Source organism: Telmatherina bonti (assembly GCF_933228915.1).
Source record: "Telmatherina bonti genome assembly, chromosome: 7".
NCBI lineage: Eukaryota > Metazoa > Chordata > Actinopteri > Atheriniformes > Telmatherinidae > Telmatherina > Telmatherina bonti.
The window spans coordinates 35,861,069-35,883,525 of record NC_136625.1 but is presented as its reverse complement, the minus strand read 5'-3'; the positions used below and the strand labels follow the sequence as shown (position 1 = coordinate 35,883,525).

The following is a 22,457-nucleotide window of genomic DNA, read 5'->3' as shown; positions in this document are numbered from 1 at the left end:
TGATGGAGACGACTTGCTGAAGCTCAGAGTGATCATCAGAATGAGGAAGAAAGGCGATTTAAGTGACTGAACGTGGCATGTTGTTGGTTGGACTACTGGAGAAGCTGAAGAGGAGACTCTCATCATGGCTGTGTGATGCTTCCTGTCAGGTGAGGAGTGTTTGCAACGCTTTGTTGTATCTACGACCCCGATAATTTAGGCAGCTCTGACATAAAAGAGGGCCCAACTGGGTACTGGCAGGTGAGCCTGATATAGTAAATGTATGTTTTATATGTAAATACTTTCATTAATCTGCATCATGTTTGAGACATGAACATGTTTAAAAACAGCTGAAGATGCCAGTCTGAGTGTGACGCAGACGAGCTCAGAGTTCAGTTTAAACATCGGGAATGAAACTGATCATGATCAAACCGCACAGGAAACAAGTCATGGAAACTAGTTTGAAAAAAGCAGGAACTGAAAACTAAACTCACTCCACAACCTAAAAGGACAAAAAAATGACCAATTTAAAAAGGCAATTTCTTTTTATTTACAACTTTTTGATCACAAAATACCTTCAGGAAGGTTTCAAACTGCGGCTGAAGCTCCTTAATCATGGTTTCTGCTTTGCTGAGGCAGGAACGTCTCTGCTGCACTTCAAACTCCTGAAAGGAAATCACAGAATCACAGTCGCTACCAGGAAACATTAGCACGCTGCATATTGGATGTTGTACGGCAGCTGTGCTACCTTTGTGTTCCAGATATGCTCCTGAGAGGTGATGTGAGTCTGAACTTCAGCTGCAGATGTTGATATATAGACTCTGCAAGCAGCACAATGAAACAGTCCCACTCTGGTCATGTGATCATTGTCCTGCAGAGCTTTAACAAATAGCAAACATCAGAGTGAGACGCTATTTCTAAAGACAACAACACAAGAAAACATGCAACTAGAGTCGATCCAGGCTTGTTCGTACCCTGAAGAGCGCTGTCCTCTATGGGCCGGCTGCAGTGTTGGCTTTTATATATCATGACCTCCTATAGAGAGGAACCCCCGTCACCATCCCAACAAGTTAAAATATGAAACTAAATGTTAGTAAAATCCATCATCAGGTGTAAGAGGAGCTGCTTTTACCTGCAAGAACGCTATGACCAGATCATCATAAAGATTTTTGTGCTGGATGTGCTCCAGGGTGTCCCAGTGGCTTCTGCTGTCCAGGTGATCCTCCAGCTCCTGCGCGTTGGCCAGTAAAATGTCACACAGATCGCAGGCAATGGGACAGCTGCAGGAAAATATACAAGCTTCAGCGTGGACCACCTTTAAATGCAAGAATCACACCGCCCCCAGCCTCTTTTTCCATTCTAACATGAAGGAAAACCCCAAGGTCCACAGTAGAGCCTGCGTTTGCTCTGTCCTTCGTGTTGCTGTGGTAACACGGTGGCACAACATGGTGGAGGGTGAAGAGGTGAGCAATGTTTACGCTGGCGCACCTCCACCTACCCAAAGATGAGGCATCTTTCAGAGTTCAGCTAACACAGGGGTGGGAAACATACAGAGCGGGGGTGAAAAGCGGCTCGCCGTAGCGTCCAATCAGCTCCACACTGCAAAAACTGAAATCTAAGTAAGATTAAAAATCTTAAATTAAGTACCGGTACACATGTGTTTATTTTTTTAAAGGTAAGATAATTCTTAGTTTTTATGTCAGAGAATTACGTGTTTTGGGAAGTCTTGACAAGCCAAATTTTCTTGTTCTGTTGGCAGATAATTTATCTTATTTTAAGCAACATTTACCTCATTTTTGTACATTTTTTTCTTGTATATTAAGGCTGAGCTTTTGCAGTGTGGTAAAAGTAAAAATGACAGAAGATATTAGCTAAATTTTTTCAATCAAAGTTAATAACTCCTAGTTTGTTTATATGATGCTGCATCTTGTATGTTTCTATATTCACGGGGGGGCTTGTTCTTATCGTTCAGCCGAACAGATCCGACTTCAGTTTGTCTTATGAGGTGACTCGGTTGAGCCGGTCAGCTAAACTTCTCTCTTTCATGGCTTTTTCAAACCATGTTAAGCTATTCTGCACAAATCTGTGGAGTTTGCACAGCTTTGCAGCTTTTATCAGCTAACCAGCAGCACACAAACTCGGTTGTGAAATGGAAGGACGTAGAGCAGTGTGTGATATAAGACTGTGAACAGAAACATTTAATCTTGAAGATCTTCAGACAGAAATGATCCCAACAGCTCTACAATCTGTGCAAACAAGCAGAAAGAGCTGCAACTTTGAAAAGTAGCTGCTTATAGCGTATGTAAGCTACTAGACGTCTGTGTTCTTGGTTCTTACTTTTTCATTTTTACAGTTTTGCCTTCGTTCCTTGTTGCCTTTCTGGACGGTTGGCCCTGGTCCAGTCCTGCTGAGTGACATTATAGAGAAATACTCGGCACAGAAAAGTGATTTCATTTAATCTGGGATCTACTGGGACCTCGTGAAGATGCCAGTTTACCTGTTTCCACTTGTCCCAGTGGATGCGGATAATCCCGCTTTAACCTGGGTGGGGATGCGTTCAGCGCCGTGAACGTCTACAGAAAGATAAAGGGACAAATTATTCACCAATATCATCATTATTATCACCAGAAAACAAGAAATTCAAACACTTTTTTTTTTTTTTAATCAAAGAGTATGTTCTGGTATTTTGCTGTGTTCATATTATTTTTTTTTTTTACTCCAGAACAGAAAGACAGCAGCTGTTGATGCTACCTCTCTCTTATATTCAGGCACTGTCACCCTCTCCTCCCTATTGGCCGTCTGTCCTCCATAAGCTTCAGGGAGGTGTTGGGTGGACACACTGGGAACAAGGTCCTGGGGTTTACTTGTAAAGTCATAAACTGGTTGGTTGAGTGGTTCAGTTTTTGGGCTATAATCGCGCCTTTCGGGGAGTACATGCCCTGGACTGGGACCTCGGTTCTCTGTAGGTCTGGGTCCATCTGGAACCTCCCGTCTGGCTACGGGTCGACTCCCTGGCTCAGACTGGGATGACTCCCAAAGTCTCTTGTCCGGACCGCTCGTACCTGGCGACACATCCTGACCTCTCTTCTGACCCTGTTTGGGTGGGGACAGTTTGTAGGCTTTACTTTGGGGCATCTCAGGCTCAGACTCTGAAGACAGAGGACTACTTGGGTCATAAAGCTCAGTCCTGCAGCAGAAAAGGGATTACTCTTAATTTCAAAGATATAAACTCTGCACAAAAGTAGAGAAATTTGTGTTCATTTTTCCCCCTCTTTAAAAATACCAATATGTGTTTTATATATAGTCTGAAAGACTGTCTAGTCCCCTCTGCAATAAGTTAAAACTTTGTAAGGAACGAGGACCACAGCTAAATGTGGGAAAATGTACCAAAATCCCCTGCAAGGTTCTCCTGTTGGGTTTCCGTCTTGTTCTGAGTTTGTTGCTGGACTGTATGATTGCACTCTCACACAGAAACAAGAGGAAAACAACAACACACACTGGGAATTCTTATATAATCTGTAAAACATCTGAAGAGTCACACACTCAGGATGAGATGGTCTCACCTCTCACTGCTTGTGTTTTTGTCCTGAGAACGTCCACCCTGTTTATCGAGCGGTGTGAATGTAGATTTCCATTTTGCAACAGAAGGCGGATCATCTGCTTATTTGACAGGAAAAAGGTTATTATGACAAGATTAATTTTATATGTGAATGGAGCCAGACTTAGAAGGAAAATGCATGTGAGTGATGAGCAGCCAAGTTCAGTGTGTGTGTTGTGTTTATTAAAAACTTTCCAAATCTATGCCACAATTGCAAAACAGCTGATTTTGCAATGAGTTATTTTTTCTGGTGTCAACTGGATGACTGGGACCATTTTTAGGGTCCCAGCATGCATTTATTTATGCAGCACCTTTCATGTACAGGACAATTCAAAGTGCTTTACATGAAACATTAAAAGCATTCCAGAAAAAAGACATTTAAAAAAAATGCAAATAACAAAGTCACAATAAAATTATAAATTATATTAAGATAATTAAAGGCAGAATTAAGTAAAAGTTACTGTGCAGATGTCATGCATAGGCGCATGAGAAAAGAAATGTTTTTAACCTGGATTTAAAAGTTTCTACATTTGGTGTAAGTTTAATCTCCACTGTCAGCTAAATGCTGCTTCTCCATGTTTAGTCTGGACTCTGGTCTGGTCTCTCTGGTCTGGTCTCTCTGGTCTGGACTCTCTGGTCTGGACTCTCTGGTCTGGACTCTCTGGTCTGGACTCTCTGGTCTGGACTCTTGTCTGGACTCTGGTCTGGACTAGTTGACCAGAGTCTTTGGATCGAAGAGCTCTGCTTGGTTTATATTCTCCGAACATATCACAGATGTATTCTGGTCCTGAATCATTCTAGGATTTGTAAACAATCAGCAGGGTTTTGAAATCTATCCTGTGACTGACTGGAAACCAGTGTAAAGATGTTAAAACTGGTATGATGTGTTCAGACCTCTTAGTTCTAGTTAAAGCTCCAGCACCTGCATCTGGATGAGCTTTTAGGAAGTCCTGTTCCAGCAATCTAGTCTGCTGGAGATGAATGCATGGAGGAGTTTCTACTGGTCTTACTGGGAGACTAAACTGCTAATGTTTCTCAGTAAAAAGCATTTATGTGGCTGCTGAAAGTCAGATCTGAGTCTATCAACACTCCACTCCATGCAGGTTTCCTCAACAAATCTGGCTCCATTTAGAAGACAGCCTTTGTTGCAAAGAAGCATGGCTGCAGCTAAGAAATAAACAAACCAAACACGAATCTGCTAACTTTTAGGCTTTTTCCACTGTTAGTTGTCACTTAAAACCTTAAAAACTGCTTTTTAAACTGAGTTTAAATCTTCACCTTTCTGTGTTTGAGCCTGGGGAGCCATGTCAGATGATTCAGATATCCGTTTCATGGCCTCTATGAAGTGCTGGGGAACTCTGACACAATGGAAAGCATAAAAACGACACAGAAAACTTCAGACAAACGATCAAGACTTTAATGCAGCGCGCGTGAGGACCGACCAAGCGCGAGGACAGCTCAAGCTAACGTTGCTAACTTGGCTAGTTGTGCTAACAGCTTTAGCTGCGTGGCTAATTCAGCTCAAACAGCAGCTAAAACAGACTGTAATCTGGCGTTAGTTGCTTAGTTTAAACCGGACTCATATCCAGTAGAGAAACCGATCTAATTCAGCTGACATTTAAACTTTAAATGCCTTTAAACTTTGTGGAAAACCAACAGCAACAGGCTGCATATAAAGTCCATCTGGGCGGCTACAAACCTGAAAGACGGCACCGGTTTGCGCCCTGCAGCCGATGTTTGGGACATCGCTGGGGGGTTAAACAGATTGTTGTTCTTACGGTTCATTGCTTCTTGCAGAAACGGAGCAGTTTAAGCGTTTAGGTGTAAACGCTAAAAGCTAATTCACCAGAAGGTTGCTTGGACGTGCCGACAGATGGCAGCAAAATGCAACGCTGTGTGTCAACGTTTCTGTCCCTTTTCTACTCAACAATTTTTACACTTAAAATACTAAACCACATAAAAGATGAACAGGTTTTTAGATATGGCCCAGTTAAAAGTTATTACTACAAATGTAAACTATAAAATGTTACAGTTATAAAACTTTTTTATGCTTCCCAGACAGGGCCGGATTTCAAAGTGCACAGGGCCTTGGGCCCAGAGTGTTTCAGGGGCCCCCTTTCCCATCTCAACATTGTGAAAATTGTGAATTATACACAGTGAAACATTTCTGACATCTCTCAGCCAGTGGTACCAATAGCAATACACTAGACACTGTTGTGTAACTACCTGGCTTTTATGTACATTTTGTTTCATGTCTAAACTGCTGGTGTTTGCCCTAGGTGGGCCCCACATGGGCCCTAAGTGGGGGTGGGCCCCTGGGCCTGTGCCTTTAATGCCCATTGAATAATCCAGCCTTGTTCCCAGACCAGTGGAAGCAGACATAGACATTAATGGACTCCTGTGGACCCTTTTGTTTTATTTGGAGTTATGGGTTTATAAATCATCTGAGAAATGGTTGCAGTCTGTAATCCATCTTTATACCCTAACCATCCATTCATTTTAATGCAGACTTATTTCATTGGAGCGTTAATGGATGAAACAAATTGTCTCCTCACCTGAATGGTTGTAAGATTAGACTATAAAGTTGGCAGCTGATGCATTATTATGAAATTTGCCCCATAACAATACACTTCTATTATCAAACGAAATCTGTGGTTATTTCAGGTATTACTGGGCTGAATGGGCTCATATGAGATTACATGAGTGAATGCACACTCCCCAAACCAGCTGCTGTGATCTCATAAATGATTTGTGTGTGGATGCGAGTGCTTATAACAGCTGTCAAGAACCTCTAACTTAAACAAGTCAAACTTTGCCGTGTGTGAACACATTCAGACAAAAAGCATTTGTTCCAGCAGCTTCAAAGTGTTGCAGACTTAACAGCAGGTTCAGTCTGTTGCTGGTGCTCACAGGTTGAAGTGCATGTATACAAACAGTGATGCCACTGTCATTCCTTAACAGGACTTAAAAGCTCATTCACACTGTTGCACATCTGCAGGTTCATCTCATAAAAACCCAGTCTAAACCTCTAGATCTAAAATGTTTCATTATAGACTCATCTTGACAAATATTGAATGAATAATATGAATTAAGGACATCCTCAGTAACATGAAGAGTAGATGTTAGAAATTAAAAATACTTTATTAATCCCCAAAGGGAAATTCAGTATTGTAGTAGATAATTGTTGTTAATTAAGTTTGTTGTAATTAGGATTAAATGATTCCTATCCTCAAACTTGGAAAAAGCTCCTATATTTGGTTCAGCTTCAGATTGTTTCAGGCCATCATGGAGAGCGATTATCATATTTCTTGGGAGCTGCTCGGAGCACTGTAACACTGTCCTTTCTCCATTTCTTGGCAACATGGACAAAAGATCCATCAACACAGAGGCCCTAATGTCTCTGGTGAAGACGGGAAACAAAGGGGCTTGTAGGAAAAGTCCTGGGCGGAGAAAAATGTGGAGCAAACCACCATGAAGAAATCTGAAGTGAAACAACAAACATTCAGAACAAAACAATTTTAAAAAAATGTCAGGAAAAGAAAAAGGTTTGTTTGATTTTTTTGATAACCGGTCAGCTTACAAAGTGAAAATGATGTAAATGCATCCAAATAGAGCACAAAGCATTTTTTTCAATTAAATATTCTTCAAATAGTGCAATTAAAATGAAAAACCCAGGTTTTCATCTAAATACTGGGGGGAATTACCTTAAAAATGTTTCAACAGAGAAGTAATTAATCATTGTGAAATATGTGTTTTAAGTATATATTATGCAATTAGATTAATTAAAATAAATATTTATTTATATAATATTGTTGGACAATTATGCCGTGAGAATGCGTAATATTTTTAATTTTATAAGCAATGATGCAGTCAGTAACAATAATAGTTAGAATTGCAATTTAGACAAAATATAGCTTATGAGGCCAACAATATTACGATATAGTATATGATTTCAATTAATATTATAAATTAAAAGAATTTTAATCAACATGTTAAAAGAGTGCAGATAGTAAATGCAACCAGGGGAATCATTGGTGTCCCATTTCCCCTCCCTTGGCTCACCCAGACAGCTGCCAACATCGCCATTGGACTCTGCTCACCTTCCCAACCGGGAGAAGGTACTGGAGTCTACGAGCCAGCTCTACCAAACACCAACCATGTTTCTTTAAAGCTGGGATTTATCATGATTTCAATAGCTTTTCTTTAATGTCATTTGCTTTTCTGTTTTAATCTTCTTTTCATTTTGTTTTTATCGTCTCTGTAAAGCCCTTTGACAAACCCTGTGCTGTATAAATACACTTGCCTTGCAACGAGCCACTTGCTGCCACTAAAGTGGACAGAAGGGATTTTTCCCTGCTCATCTGACCCAAGTGAGGTCTTTATGTAGTTTTTGTCATGCATACGGTTACTAGCATTTCCAAAAAGCTACTTTGTATTTTACATTCTGCTTAATATATTTCATACTGTATTGTTTCTATATTCTCTATTTTATTCTTTAAATTTTTACACATAGGACAAAGCAAAACAGCTGTGATTTCTGAGTATGTACAGCAACACAGATGCTACAGCAGACTTGAAAAATAATTTCATATACATGTTTTATACCAATGAGTATATTAGTGAATGATGTGGCTGCTGAGGTGAAGCTGTGGTTTAGGGAGGCAGACTGGCGCAGCTGTACCGTTTGTCTGATAATGATCCGTCTTCATCTGCAGCGATGTGCTGAGGTCGGGGTAGCAGCTGCAGAGCTGAGCACATACATCCGAATTGCTTGTCCTGGTCCTCCTCGCATACATCACAATAAAAACCAGCAAAACAAGAACCGTGTCTGTGCTGTTGCTGTGCCTCAGTAGCGACCCTGCTACAAAATTACATTATGTAGATTTATATGTATGAATATAAAATGTATTAACCCTTTAATGTCATATGTATCATATGTAATACAGTTTCAGAGACCTTTTGTATCACTTTATGGTCAAAACGTTGCTCAGAACCTTGTTGTATACAATCTGACACTTGTCTTGTTACCCTGGTGGATACCTTTTGCACTACAATAATCAGGGAATAAATGGTCAATATACAAAATCTTTTTACCTTTTTTGTTATATATTTTTGTAAAGACTTCAGATTGAAAACAGAATTTTCCCTGAGAGTTAAAATAGCAATTAATACATTTGATATACAGTATATCTATTTTTAAATTTCCCAAGTAATAAACTTCCTAATTTCATTCAGAAATCTTATGCTAACTTGAATGTTAATAATTACAAGAACTAGCACTTTGAGCCAGCTGTCTGTCCACAGTTCTTTGCTGAATGAAGGGCACTCAATGGAGATATATAATGAGAAGACAATAGTATTCAATCTGGTTTTATTGTCCCATAAAGTTGTGAACTTTGAGCGAGGTCATCAACTCTGAAGAACACTTTAATACAGGCCTACACAGAGGCACATTGACAGAATGAAGACAGACATTATCATTGTTATTAGCAGATTGTACACGCAGGATGATCAATCCAACTTGTGATCAACTTCAATCATGCGTCATGATTTAAAAGGCTAGCCAACAGATTTCCCTTTCATCAGTCTGAAGTGGTCTCACAACAGATTTTAACAAAAAGAAAAGTCACTAAATGTTTACATCTCATTACGTTTCAGTCCAGTCTCTGCATCCAATCTCTAAAACATTAAGATAAAGGTTCTTTTCTGGTGTTTGATCACCACCTGAGCTTTACAACTCCAAATTAACTCCTACTAAAGGACTACATGTCAGGAAAATAACAAAATCTTACATAATTTCAACGTAATTTAAAAACCACCACAAAAGCAGTGTTGCCATGTCCTCCAATAACATCTAAAACTAACTCAGAGGGATTATATGCATGAAAAACAGACAAGAAAACAATATTTGATTTTGGCCTTTTGTTTGTGAAAACTTCACTGTAAATAAAAAAAAAAAAATATAGCAGCAGTTAAGGCAAAATGTTTTTCCCTATGGTTACATTTATACCTGAGTACATATAACAATAAGGACAAACCTACATACTGTTTTGGTCTTTTGAGTAAAACACTGAGAACTTAATTATTATTTTAGATTAATAAGATCTATAAAAGCAAAAATAAAAAAAAGCGATGAATTTAAATGCAAATTCTGCAGCAATTAAAGTATTTTTAAACTACATTCACACTGGTTTGGTTTGCGTCAAAGAATAGTATGGTTTAGTTGAAACACAAAGGTGCGTGCTAAAGTGCACTCGGTTCACTTGCAAGTGAACTCTGGTTCCGTTCGCTTGCAGTGTGAAAGCAAAAGCTCATCCCATGAAGTATGCCGACATCCTGGATAACTCAACCTCTCCTGCTGCTCATACTGGGCAGATTCTGGTGGAATTGTATTAAAGACACGTTCTGTAACTTTTTGAACTTAAATCTCCGCGTCCCGGACTCGTTCGACAACACAGTGACATCTATCATGTGCATTTCTAGAGCTGCTGCTACCCAGCAACGTCCGAGGCTGAGAAACAGCACCATACAACTTTTACATCTGGGATGCAACGTTTCGCTTTGTGGTAAAATAAAGAACTGGCTGTATTGAACACACAGTGGTGTTTATGCCATAAAGAAACAAGATTAAAAGAGAAAGGGACAAAAAAAAAAAAAAAAAAAAGAGTCATGGTAAGATCGTCTTCTGCTGGCTGGAGAGAGCTAACAGGTTGGATAGGATACAAGATAGATCCTCAATTAGCCGTCGATAGCGAGTGCGTGACGGGGAAAATGGCAAAAGTTCTGTAGTGTCTTTAGGTTTACACACCAAAAGGCAAAACAAAACCCAGAAGGCCCATTTATGCTCCGTTCCCATTCGTATACAGGTACGTCCATTTCAGACGTTTACTCTCAAAAATATACAAAAGAAGGTACCGCAGTCGACGCTGGTCTGTGTGACCATGAAATACATTATGGCAGCTTCTTTCTTTTTCCTTCCGTGGGTTGAGCGTCACCTTTACGACTCAACACTCCCAGTGGTTTCCAGTCATACTACTGTGTTTGCTCTGGCGGGGTACGCCTCAACAATGACCCCAAAATCAAACCAAATAATGCATGTTAATGACGTACAAAGTACTTTCTGTGTTTTTAGTTGAGTATAAATGGGGATTGTGATTAAGAAATATCGCCCCCTAAAGAGTGCTTATTGTAACTGTATGGATGGTCCAGGTGGTTTGGTTTGCTTGAGTAAAGTGCAGTGTAAAGGGAAATCAATGATTTTTAAGAATTTTCTGCCTAAGCGACAATATGTGTGAATGCGCCCGAAAACATAAGCAGTTACAATAACATTAAAATAATCAGATAAATGCATCCAATTTTATGGAAACTAGAACAATAATGTCTCATTCGTTTACTGCTAGTTTGGTTGATGTGCTATATGCCACTGGTAAAAGAGTCTCGGCTGATGCTCTCTTTAACTTCCACAGGCAGCGTATCAAAAAGATGGTCCTCCACATTGAGGCCATGTTTGCGCAGCATTCGGCAGTTTCCTAACTGAGCAGGTAGCCTGTCCAGACAGTTTCCTCTAAGCTCCAGCTGAGTGAGCTGGACCAGCAGACCCACCGTCTCCGGCAGCACTGTGAGCGCGTTATGCCCCAGACACAGCACCTTCAGCTTGGTGTTTCTGAATAGAGTCTTGGGCAGTGCTTCCAGCTTGTTCGAGTTGATGGCTAAGTGCTGGAGGTTATGGAGAAGACCCACATCTGGCGGAAGCACCGTGATGGAGTTATGGCTCACATCCAAGTGTCGCAGTTTGGGAAGATTGAACAAAGCTAGAGGCAGAGACTCCAGTTTATTATGCGAGAGGTGAAGGGACTCCAGAGACTTGACCTGGCCAATGGATGATGGGATGGTGATGATTTTGTTGTGCCACAGTTTAAGGCATGTTAATCTCTTGAGGTGCTGAAAGCTAATGATCTCCTCTATGGTTCTGATGATGTTAGATTTCAAGTCAAGTTCCTGTAGGTTGATCAAGCTGAAAATGGCATGAGGGATCCTCTCCAGTTCGCAGCAGTGCAGCTCCAGTTCAGTGAGGTTGGTCATTTTTTTCAGACTGTTCATTACCAGCAGTTTTGTACCATCATTGTGAATGATTAACCGAACCAGATGAGGCGAAAGCTCTGTGATGTTTGTAGGCATTTTTGTGAGGTTACTCTTCAGGCATAACGTCTTTAAATGTCTCAAATCTCGCATGGAATCCAGACCGATCATTTTGTTGTTGTCCGAGCTCAAGTTACCGATCAGGTTGAGTTCCCTCAGACTCCTCAGTAAATAAACCCAAGGAGGGATCTCAGCAACATCTGTGAACTTGACGTGAAGGCAGCGGAGATGGTCCCGGAGGAAAGCGAAACCAGTTTGCTCAACTTTAGCTGGACAGTGGCAAAGATGCAGCTCTTGTAGGCTGGTCATTTGGGAAACCTTTGCGGAAAACCTCACCTCGGGAATCAGCTCCAGTTTAAGCACTTCCAAGTCCGTGAGGTCAAACACTGCGTTTGGGAGTCCGGAAAGCATGAAGAGGTGCAACTCCTGCTGGTCTTGGGCGTTACGGATGACGAGCTGCCTCAGTTTTTCAAAGGTCCATTCGTGATTGAGGCTGATCTCCCTCAGCTTGTTCTCGCTGACCTCAGACAAGAAAACACCAAAGCGCTTGGAATAAAGCTGATCATATTGGTCAACCATGTGTAGGAGGAATGCAAAGTCATTCTTGACATCGGGAATGTCACTGAAGCTACTCTCTTCCCTGACCTTCTCGAAAGAGTACTCTTTCAGAGGTCGGCGAAACACCCAGAAGAGCGAGTACAGGCACGTTAGCCCATAGATCAAAATCAATGCCATGTAAGTAATGAGCAGCTTCTTTAGCATGAAAGCCATGTTGTGCGTGCATAAGAACTGGTCGTATCCAGTTAGCTTTTTAATGTCAGGTTCACAAATATGACGGAAATTTATTTCTGACAAAAAAGTTGAAGTGTAGGTCAATATCAACATAAACTTGACGGTTTTCACCATGGTCTGTGCTACATAGAGCTTGTAAATAAAATCACTGTCCTCCACGTGGGCTCTGAATTTCCTCACCTTCTCAAACAGGGCTTTGGCCTGCTCCCCATCCTTTTTATCCAGGATTGTCATACTGCTCGGCACCTCCGGAATGAGTTTATCAGCAGAAAACTTCACTCCCAGCATGGGCGTGGACTGGCCATCATTTGTGCCTTCATCCTTACCCTCTAAAGACACCTGATGGGGTGTTGAAGAGGCATTGGTCAACCTCTGCTTGTTCTCCTCAGAGTCCTCACAGGCCGTTTCAGACAAAGCCTTTGTAGTCCAAGGAGACTCGAAACATCTCCCCAGAATAGAAACAAAATGCTCAATCTTTGAGCTTGTTTTGGGGTATTTGAACCAGAAATTGCTACTGACCATGAGGATAATGGTGTGGATGAGGCTAAGGTATGGAAAGTACTTGGAATACCAAGGCAAGGCAACGTGGTAACATATCTGATTGATAAAGACATACTGTTGAAAGTCCAGGTTGGTTTTGACACCAGTCGGTTGAGGCTGATTGGCATATTTCTCTGCAGCAACAGCAGTGTGTTGATGTGTTGTGAGGATTTCATTGACAGCTTCATCTGGCAGGTCCTTGGTTACCAATGGCGTAGTGGCTGCAACATCCGCCACCCTGCTGGTTAGTGGGGTAGAGGTGGTACCTTCCATTTGCTTTGCATTCTGGTTCTCCTTGGGGCAGTAATCCTTTTCCAGACAAGGAAGGCAAGCCACCTGGTCTTTGGTGATCTGCATGGTCATCGCGAATATGGCCAGCATGAGCATGACCAACCCCAGGTAGTCCATGAAGACATCCCACCATGGCTTTAAGATGCGGTACGTTGGCTGGATGTCATTCAAGGACGCGACCTCAGTGAGTGTGAACATCACTGCAACAAACAAGAGATAATTCAGTAATCTTACTCTAAATTTACCCTTGAAACTCCAAGACATTTTTTTGTTTGTTTTTAAAAGTAAAAATTTGTGTAGAAGCTCAACCCTTTTAATCCCAGTAAACATCCATCCAACATTTCATCAGGAAAGCCTCGGTTGTCATGACCATGAGATTAAAATGATGTAAAATTAATCTAATAATAAATACAATATAAAGATAAACCAAAGATACTGGCTGGTCATCATAGTGGCATTTGAAGGATGGAGATTTAATATTTGTTAAATCAGGCGGCTGTAGCTCAGGAGGAAGAGAAGTCTTTCAGCTGGAAAGTTGGGAAACTAATTCCATGCTTCCCCTGACTATGTGCCGAAAGAGGGCTGGGCGATATGACCAAAATCTCATATCCAGATATAGCTCATTTTATTTCCCCATAACAATATGCATAACAATATAAAATGGTTTGTGTAATGTTGTGTCAGTCACCAGTTATGTGTCAGATGTGCTTGGCAATGGCAGCAGTGATCTCCTTCCATCTGATGGAACTATGGCCATACGGCATTTCACGGGTAAATACCTGTTGCAGCGTTTGTGTCTGGAGTTATTATGAGTTTTCGCCTCCACTTGATGTTTTTGGTCGTTGACTATTCTTTATTCTGCATTCTTGTCCTGATTCTTGAGCAGGTGATAAAATGAGTTAGTTGTGTCGGAGACGTTGTTGGGACTGTGAGATAGTCTGTTGTCGGTTCCACGTCGGTCTTTTTAAACTGCATCCATGTGACATAAATTTCCCCTCTTTTAGGAACAAGCTCATCAGTTTGGGTTGGCTGGTCATCTTTTAGTGAATTATCCTGTTCTAAAACACGTCTGCTACAGTCTTCCTCCATGTTTGTTTATATATTGCAGCGTGCATGCCATAAAGCGCATCTTGACGTAAAATACTGTAGTAAAGCACCTTATCGTGGCGTAAACGATAGAGCCTCATATGAAACGATAGAGATTTTCCATTGTCCAAACGATATACATCGTCATATCGCCCAGCCCTATGCCGAAGTGTCCTTGGGCAAAACACCAAACCCCAATTTGCGCCAAGATGTGCCTATCGGGGTATGTAGGTTGCTTTGAATAAAAAGTGTCTGCTAAATGATTGTAGAATAGAATAGAATAGAATATTTAGACTGTGGAATGTGACCTCTGCTGGCTGGGACGTTGCAGGGCAACAAAATGTTGCTCCTTTCTTGTCTCTCCTGGACCGAAGGAGCCCAGTGACCCTGCATACCAACTAGAGTTTGAGCCAGCACAATAATTTAGCACAATCAGGCTTTTTCACCAGAACTTTTTTTTTTTACAGTTGTCCTACAACACTTTTTAATGGACACCCTGCAGCCAATCAGAATGGAGTATTCACTCAGACTGTGCTATAAACGCAACAGACTACTTATATACTAATAGTTATTCCTTCACCCGTTTATTAATTTATTTTTGCCATTCACAGTTATTTATGCTACTATTTATCTGCTCTCCTCACAAAACCAAGTCAGCTGATTTTTGGCTCCATGGTGCATCAGAAACATAATTTTGGTTTGATCCCAGCCATAGAGGACCATTATTTTCTTATGTTCAGACACAGAACTTCCTTTCTTTGGCTGCTCTTGGCTTGACATTACCATCAATTTAAGCTCTGTAATTGGTGGAAGGTTTAATTATTTTTCCAGGTCACGAAGAGATTTCTCAGTAATATAGCCGTAATGGTGATCTTTTTTTTTATGATGAAATGTGATAAATATTGGTGTTATCATGGATCAATGGGTACGGTTACATGATTTTTTTTTTTTTTTTGGAATTAATTTTTCTACCGGAAATAAAAGTTTGCTTCCTGTTTGTCGTCTTTTTGGTTGTAACATGGAAAACTACATAATAATAACCAGTTTCGCTGTTATTTTGATCATAATTTTGAAGCACCAGCTCGACATGAGCATAATATGCGTTTTTTTTCCCAGAGAAGGAAGACAGACTACCGAACATGGGAGGTGAAACAATGTGCGGAATATGAGCATCATGAGGACGGGAAAAGGTAACAAACATGTTCAGAATGATCAGAATTAACTTAGAGCGGAACAAAGGTTTAATGACAGAGGAATTAATCAGTTCAGATTTAAAATGCAGTTAAACCAGCCACTTACTTCAGAATGAAGTTTAACTCCAAATTGACTTTTTCATTCAGATTTAAGTGTTTACATGGTCATTTTTCACCAGTTTAAAGCAGATTTAACTTTTAATTGGAATTAAAGAGGAATTAAAACTCTCATGTAAATGTGGCCACTGTGGATTTACCAGACAGTTTCTGTATAAACACGACATTTTGCGGCTGGACTGTAAACCTCCTGGAAAGGATATAAATGTCTGGAAAACTGCCGTAGATCATCTAAACCAAAATTCAGCAGATTTCCCATGTATTCCTGCTCCAACATGCCTGAATCAAATCAAATGAATCCAAGAGATCTTTAAGTTCAGCACAATGATTAATTGGTTGATTACTATCACTGTAATATGAAATTATTTAGGTTTTTGACCAAAGTAACTAAATGTGGGACATTTTGTTCTATCTATCTATCTTTGTTGTATTTTGTTCAGGAATCTATTACAGTCCTCTGAAAGCTTGCGACACTTCACCAGAAGGGTAATTTTTAACTCTAAATGTTCAATAGGAGTTTCTGCGGAGCAAACTTAGACCAGGATTAGACCTCTCTGGGTTGAATCCTCTGCAGGGTTCAGAAACGGTGAGCCACATTGTACAGTCTGCTTAAGCTGCATGAGTCTCACAGCTAGACAAGCTGTAAATGTGTAACCGAGGCCGCCGCTGAGAGCGCCTCATGATGTGCTACACTGAACTCTCACTTCCTGTCAATAGCTTACTCAGTTATGCTTCATGGTCTTCAAGCACCACGCCATTATTGTGCCAAATCTGTGCCAAATCTGTGCCAGAACTACGCTGAGTCTTTTTATGTGCCCCAAGTTCACTGGCTCCTCTGACTACTTAGTCACATGTCTGACACGTGTTTCATTAACTGAAACATATAAAAGCTGTTCTAGCCTGGTCAACGTGGTACTTTCTGTACGGATTAAACTTATCTGATTTCATCGACTAACCAGACACATTTTAAACTGATTTATCAGAGTATTTTGCTGCTTCAAACTGTGGGACCTGCAGTGAGGTGTACTAAAGTCATAACACTAAGCACCGAGGCAAAACACACAGCTTTCATTTTGGTTCCTGCAAAGAAAAAAGCAGAAAGGAAGCCGTTGTAAGAGGAATTTTCCTTTTAAGGAATATAGTGAAGAAATTAAATGGTGAGGGCTTTATCTGCTGTAAAGAGCGATAAAATAATGAATATAATGCAAGCTTCCTCTTCATTTGTCATTATTAGGTTAAATATACATATACAAATATTAGACTTTAAACAAAGAGAAATGCAAAACTTTGCTGTGTGAGGATGGTATGGAGAGAAAGCGGACATTAGCAGACACCGTAGTCACAAACGTCGATATCAGTAGATATAGACCAAAACTAGAGAACATTTAGAGCCGTTATGTCTCTTAAAGAGTGAATTATTTTGTCCCAGAAAGTTTTTTTTCCTGTTTGGAAATAACTGAAGAAATTCTGGTGAAAATCCAAATGACCCAGCTTTCTACCAGCACTTAAATGCACCATGAAGCTGTGAGGCTCCAGGAAGCTTTCCAAGAGTCTCAAACCCTCTCATGCACTTGTAAACTGATCTGTGAGTAAAAGCTGTTTCGTCAGGCGACTCATGAACACGTATTTAACTATTTATCTGCGTGGGAGCCTTTTTGAACATAAAAGTATTCAATTTGACTGGTTGAAGGTTAAAAGTTTGAGTCAATAATTTTATTCTTTCTCCATTTTTAAAAAAAATTTGTGTCTAAAATGTTTAGATCTTTGTTTATCTGAACATATATTTAGTAATTCACAAAATGGCTTACACAGTTTCCTAACCATGTATCACACACACACCATGATATTGAGTGGATTTTGTGTCCACAGGACCATGCGTGTTGACTCTGTGTCGCTGTCATTCGGCCTTTTCTGGCCACAGCAGGCTAAAAGCTGGATTTATATGGAGCTACGTTGCAGACATGAGTTCTGTAACGACCAGCTCTACTTCTGAAGCTGTAATAACAATTACAGGTAAAAAACAAAACAAAACAAAACAAAAAACACAAGACGGAGAGATTAATTCTGCAAGTCTGGAATAAGCCAGTTTTGCAAGTACAAAACATTTCATACATCTATTCAAGAGCCAATCAGATTGCTCAAATCTCCAACCAATCATGGAGAGAGGAGGACTAATTCCCAACGGAAGGTACCGCTACAACCACCTGACCAGCGCGACTATCGCAGCTGAATCGGTTCATGGAAACAAATGTCGCCAAGGATTCTCATTCGTTTTATTTATACTGTTAGGGGGAGCTTGATGGTCATTCTGGTCTTGGTCTCTCTTTTACTGGGTCGGGTTTAGAGAAATGGGGTTTGTTCTTGAACATGTAACTAACTTTGCACATTTGCAGTCTTGTATTTCCTTATTGTAGGATTTACTTCTATTTTCTGACTTGCAGAATTTATCCGTACCTATAGATGTTATTTCTACCTGCAGTTGTTTTTACAATTCCAAATAAAGATACAAGTTACTAAACTTCCACTCGTCCATTTTCTGAACCGATTAAGGGTCGCGGGAAGCTGGAAACCATCCCAGCAAACATCTGGCGAGAGGTGGGAACACCTGGACAGGTCAGCAGTCCATCACAAGGGTTAAACTTATGGTTTCAACCATCTGAACCATGTTGAAATTAAATTAGAGGGTGATGGTTTGACTGTAAACACACCATGTCTGCAGTTAAAGTCAACTATAGCGGGAAGAGTTGATGTAGAAAAGATCCCAGATGGCTTCAGACTGCACGGTGTTTACTTTGTCACAAAGTTGAGAGCAGTCATACAGAAGTATCCACCTTCTCTTTGTCTCTGAGCACGTGGCTGAGCTCGCAGATGTGCGCGAGATGTGCTAGAGAGGTGGTGAACAGGCTCAAACCTGCTGAAGTCAAGTTCAGTCGCATCAGATGATTCCTTTATAGTTTACTGGAGTCTGATAGCAGCTGTTTTTCTTCGTTTGTGTGTGTGTGCGCGTGTAAAATGAGGAAATTAGAGGTTGCCATGGCGGCTGCTGATGAAGACAGACTTCTTTCTTTCTTTTTGCACCCCCTCTCCTGCGGCGGTTTTGCGTCAGGTGACTTGTTCAGGCACGTGAAACAGCACAATGTTAAAATATTAACACCCTGTAACCACTTTTCTGAAAACTATTATCTACTTGCTCTCAACTGGGACAAAGATTAATTGTACAAATATTGGAAATTAATTTTCATTAACTTAATTAATTTCTAAAGATGAAGGTGAAATTTAAGAGAAATAAACACTTACTGTCCGCGTGGCTTTATCTCAATCCAATTACTTCCTCAGCCCGCATTCCAGCTTTCCATCTGCCTCTCAGGTGCGTCTCCAACCTAATCTCTACAAAGCGCTAAAACTGCGGGAATGGCGCAGCTTGCGAGGCGAAGCTCTGCGGGACGTGGGCTCGTGACGGCGCGGCTTGTCGCGCTCATACCGGCACTCGCGCGGCAGCCTCGGCTTCACCAATCTGCGCAGGTAGACTTCCAGGAAAAGCCAGATCCAACATGGAGCCCACAGGCGGTTGTTGTGGGTGTCCGGGGCGCCTCTGATTGGCGGAGGACCTTGAAGTAACTTCCCGGAGCCGCCGCCTGCCAGTTTATCAGATGCTGCGTTCAGGGGGCGTGAGGAAAACTGGGACATTCCGCGGCTGATAGGTTGATTCACCAACCCCTCCGGTCTCTTTGTACACAGAAGCTCGACTTTTTATCCTGAAAACATCCATAAATGAACAGTTTCTCTGATGATGTGGATGTTTATTCAGCGGTTTCATTTTTGATCAAGTGGAAAATTTTTTTAACTTCTTCACTCTGCGATTTGTTAAAGAAAATTACACAAAAAATACAATTATTGAAAAGAAATTGTAGAAATAAACTTGAGTTGGGTGTTTTAATTTTACACATGACAGTTTTAAGTTTGAACTATTTAACTATTCTTGATATATTATTGAATAGATAATAAACAACCATTAAAAACAACCTGATTCTTGTTGTTTTTGTCCAAAGGAAGATAAACATTTCTTGCTTTTTCTTGAGTGTGAACATTAAAGGGTCAAAACGAATGATAAATTCAGGCAGTAGTTTTAACATTTCTAATGTTTGTGTTTTCACAAAGAAAACATAATATCACACAACATTCATACGACTGGTGTGGAATGAACGAGGAAACCTTTCATGTATTTATATTTTTTGTTCTTTTTCAGCATGTAGAAGTTAAATACATCTAAGGTTGCTGGCACTATGAGTTGATTAAAGGCATGAAGGAGTATAAAGTAGTTCTGCACATGTTCTGATTTAATAAGGTTTATGTTTAGGTATCCTTTTATTGTTCTGTTTGAGAGCTTCTGCATAGTTTCCAGCCATTTCTGGATCTGGTTGATGATGCACTGGGAGGAGGAAATGTATTCTCAGTTGCAATCCATACAGGTTTCAACCGGTCCTGGGCTGCTGGCTGCTGCTAATTTACCCTACCCTTGTACAGTGAGAGGACGAGGGGGGTGTGGAGGGGAGAAAAGGAGAAAAAGAAAGAAGTGTTGCTGCTGGAGTCAGTTTTGTGATTTAAGATAACACGTGGAGGTGGTACATGAGCACAGGCTACAAAAACAAACACGCTGATATCACTGACTATTGATTTTTGTTTATGTTGCATACACACTCTGCAGAAAGGGTGTCAAACTCATCTTAGTTATAACAATAACAATTCATTTTATTTAAAGAACCTTTCAAGACACACAAGGTCACTTTACAGTTTATATCAACAAATCAAAGTATACAGATACAAAACAAAAGTAAAGTAAAGTAGTCTATGTGAAATATGAAACAAAAGAGTAGAATAAAACAGTAAAAACGCAGCCGGCAGACAGACAAACGAGGGATTAAAGGTTGTAGGTAAGTTTGAACAGGTGAATTTTTAGATGATATTTAAAGAGGAGGGAGTCGACACTGTGAAGGTCAGGAATTCCATAGTTTGGAAGCACAGGAGCTAAAAGCCTTGGTTCCCATGGTAACATGGCGAGGGTGGGTGGGGTGAGGGAAGGAGAGGGGATAGCAGTGTGAACCAGAATGGACAGGTACAGAGCGGTGAGATGATGGATGGCTTTCAAAGTAACAAGAAGGTTTTTTTGAAAAGGATTCAGGAGTTTATGAAACCGCTGCAGCACGGGGTCATGTGCTGAGGGGGTGGAGGGGTAGGGGGTGTTGATTCAAGTGATTTTTGAGGTAGATGGAAAAGAAGTGTGTGTGTGTGTGTGTGCAACATTTTAATGCTGTAAAGATAGAAGCATACAGACTGAGTTTGTGCTGCTGATGTGGGCTTGAAAAGGTTTTTATCAACGATGACAGCCAGACTGACGGGATGGAGGAACGGAGGAGGTGTCAGTAGGCTGAAAAGCAGATCTGGAAAGAGCTGAAGGTGTCCCGATGAGATGAACTCGGTTTAATGTCCCTTAAGTCTGAAGAAATTCTGAAAGAGCCAAGACTTTAAGTTGTCTAAACAATGAAAAAGAGAGGGATGTGGTGGGAAGGGTGAGTGGTTCGTCTGAGATGTAGAGCTGGGTGTCATCTGTGTAGCAGCGAAAATGGAGCTGGGGGGGTGTAGGTGATGAAGAGGAGGGGGTCTAGGACAGAGCCCTGGGGGACACCTGTAGTGAGAGGAAGAGAAGGACTTGAGCTAAATGAATTGAGAGCAGGTAGAGAGGTCTGATTTCATCGATACCAAGAGAAAATAAAGTGTTATAGAGGATGGTATAAAACATATCAGGCCATACTCAGGTCAAGGAGGATGAGGATGGAGAGAAGATCCACTGGGGTGATAAGGAGGTCATCAGAGTCCAAGAGTGCAGATTCTGTAATGTGAATGGGATATATTGATGTAATGGCGGCGGTTTTGAGTAGTGTTGAAACTATTCAAGCGGTAACTGAGGAGTGGATGAAAGCAGGAAGGGGAGGCAGGTTTTAACCAGGGCTGTAAGGAGAGGGTCGAGTAGTCAGGAAGAGGATTTAGAATTGCAGATGAGGTCAGATATCAGTGAAGGGGGTAGGGAGTTCACCAGAGTATTTCCTTTAGAGTGGATGTAGGGGTCAGAAAACCACTGCACAAAGCCAAGACTGTCAACACAAAGTCTTGGGTCAGCAGGTGTTGGAAGTTGTCCAGGTGGATGTTGAAATTACCCAGCAGAGTTAAACAGTTGTAGGCAAGAGAGAGGATAATGGGGAAAAAAATGTTTGCAAAGTTGGTAATAAATTCATTGTTGGGGGTGCAGTAGACAGATATGATGAGGGCTTTGGGGGTGTAACAGACTGAAGGTGAGAGAGGTGGGAATGGAGCTAGCGGGCATGTTAGCTGGCCTGGCTAGCACACCACGATCAGGCTTATACATGGCTTATTTAGTTCTGAAGTAAACGGGACCAATAAAATAATAGCATAATGAGTAATAAAAACCTCAAATGTTTCTGCTGTTTTAGTGCAAAGAAGATAAATTTCATTATCAATCTGGTTGCATTCATATGCTTCTATTTATGAACAACCTGATTTATTTATTCATTTTATCTGATGTTTTTTATCAGACATGTTTTAGATATATAGAATATGTATCTTGACATTTCTAATACATACTGTATTTGTATTAATACATCATATTAATACATTTTAAATGTTAAATATATCTTATTATACCTTAG

At 40.7% G+C, this 22,457-nt stretch overlaps 2 protein-coding genes across 5 annotated transcripts in view; both read right to left on the bottom strand.

Moving 5' to 3' along the window:
* Positions 1-5,433, bottom strand: part of LOC306758211 (uncharacterized protein) — a 30,468-nt gene extending 25,035 nt beyond the window's left edge. For 2 of the 3 annotated variants that reach the window (XM_079243451.1, XM_079243449.1), the window contains exons 1-10: positions 5,277-5,433; positions 4,856-4,935; positions 3,543-3,636; positions 2,731-3,166; positions 2,477-2,552; positions 2,317-2,386; positions 1,112-1,259; positions 954-1,014; positions 728-858; positions 555-644 (exon numbers count right to left, since the gene is read on the bottom strand). In XM_079243451.1, the coding sequence (XP_079099577.1) occupies positions 555-644; positions 728-858; positions 954-1,014; positions 1,112-1,259; positions 2,317-2,386; positions 2,477-2,552; positions 2,731-3,166; positions 3,543-3,636; positions 4,856-4,935; positions 5,277-5,362 (1,272 nt within the window). In that variant the 5' untranslated portion in view covers positions 5,363-5,433. The remainder of the gene's footprint in view (positions 1-554; positions 645-727; positions 859-953; positions 1,015-1,111; positions 1,260-2,316; positions 2,387-2,476; positions 2,553-2,730; positions 3,167-3,542; positions 3,637-4,855; positions 4,936-5,276) is intronic. The other variant, XM_079243450.1, reaches the window with a different exon arrangement.
* Positions 5,434-10,324: 4,891 nt separating this feature from the next.
* Positions 10,325-19,089, bottom strand: lrrc8da (leucine rich repeat containing 8 VRAC subunit Da). Of its 2 annotated transcripts, XM_079244218.1 has the most exons (3): positions 19,033-19,089; positions 13,315-13,539; positions 10,325-13,182 (listed from the first exon to the last, which is right to left on the bottom strand). In XM_079244218.1, coding segments are annotated over exons 1-3 (2,418 nt in total). In that variant the 5' UTR covers positions 19,034-19,089; the 3' UTR covers positions 10,325-10,990. The 2 variants fall into 2 exon arrangements, with proteins under 2 accessions (XP_079100344.1, XP_079100343.1); XM_079244217.1 differs by having other exon boundaries at positions 10,325-13,539.
* Between the last annotated feature and the right edge of the window lie 3,368 nt (positions 19,090-22,457).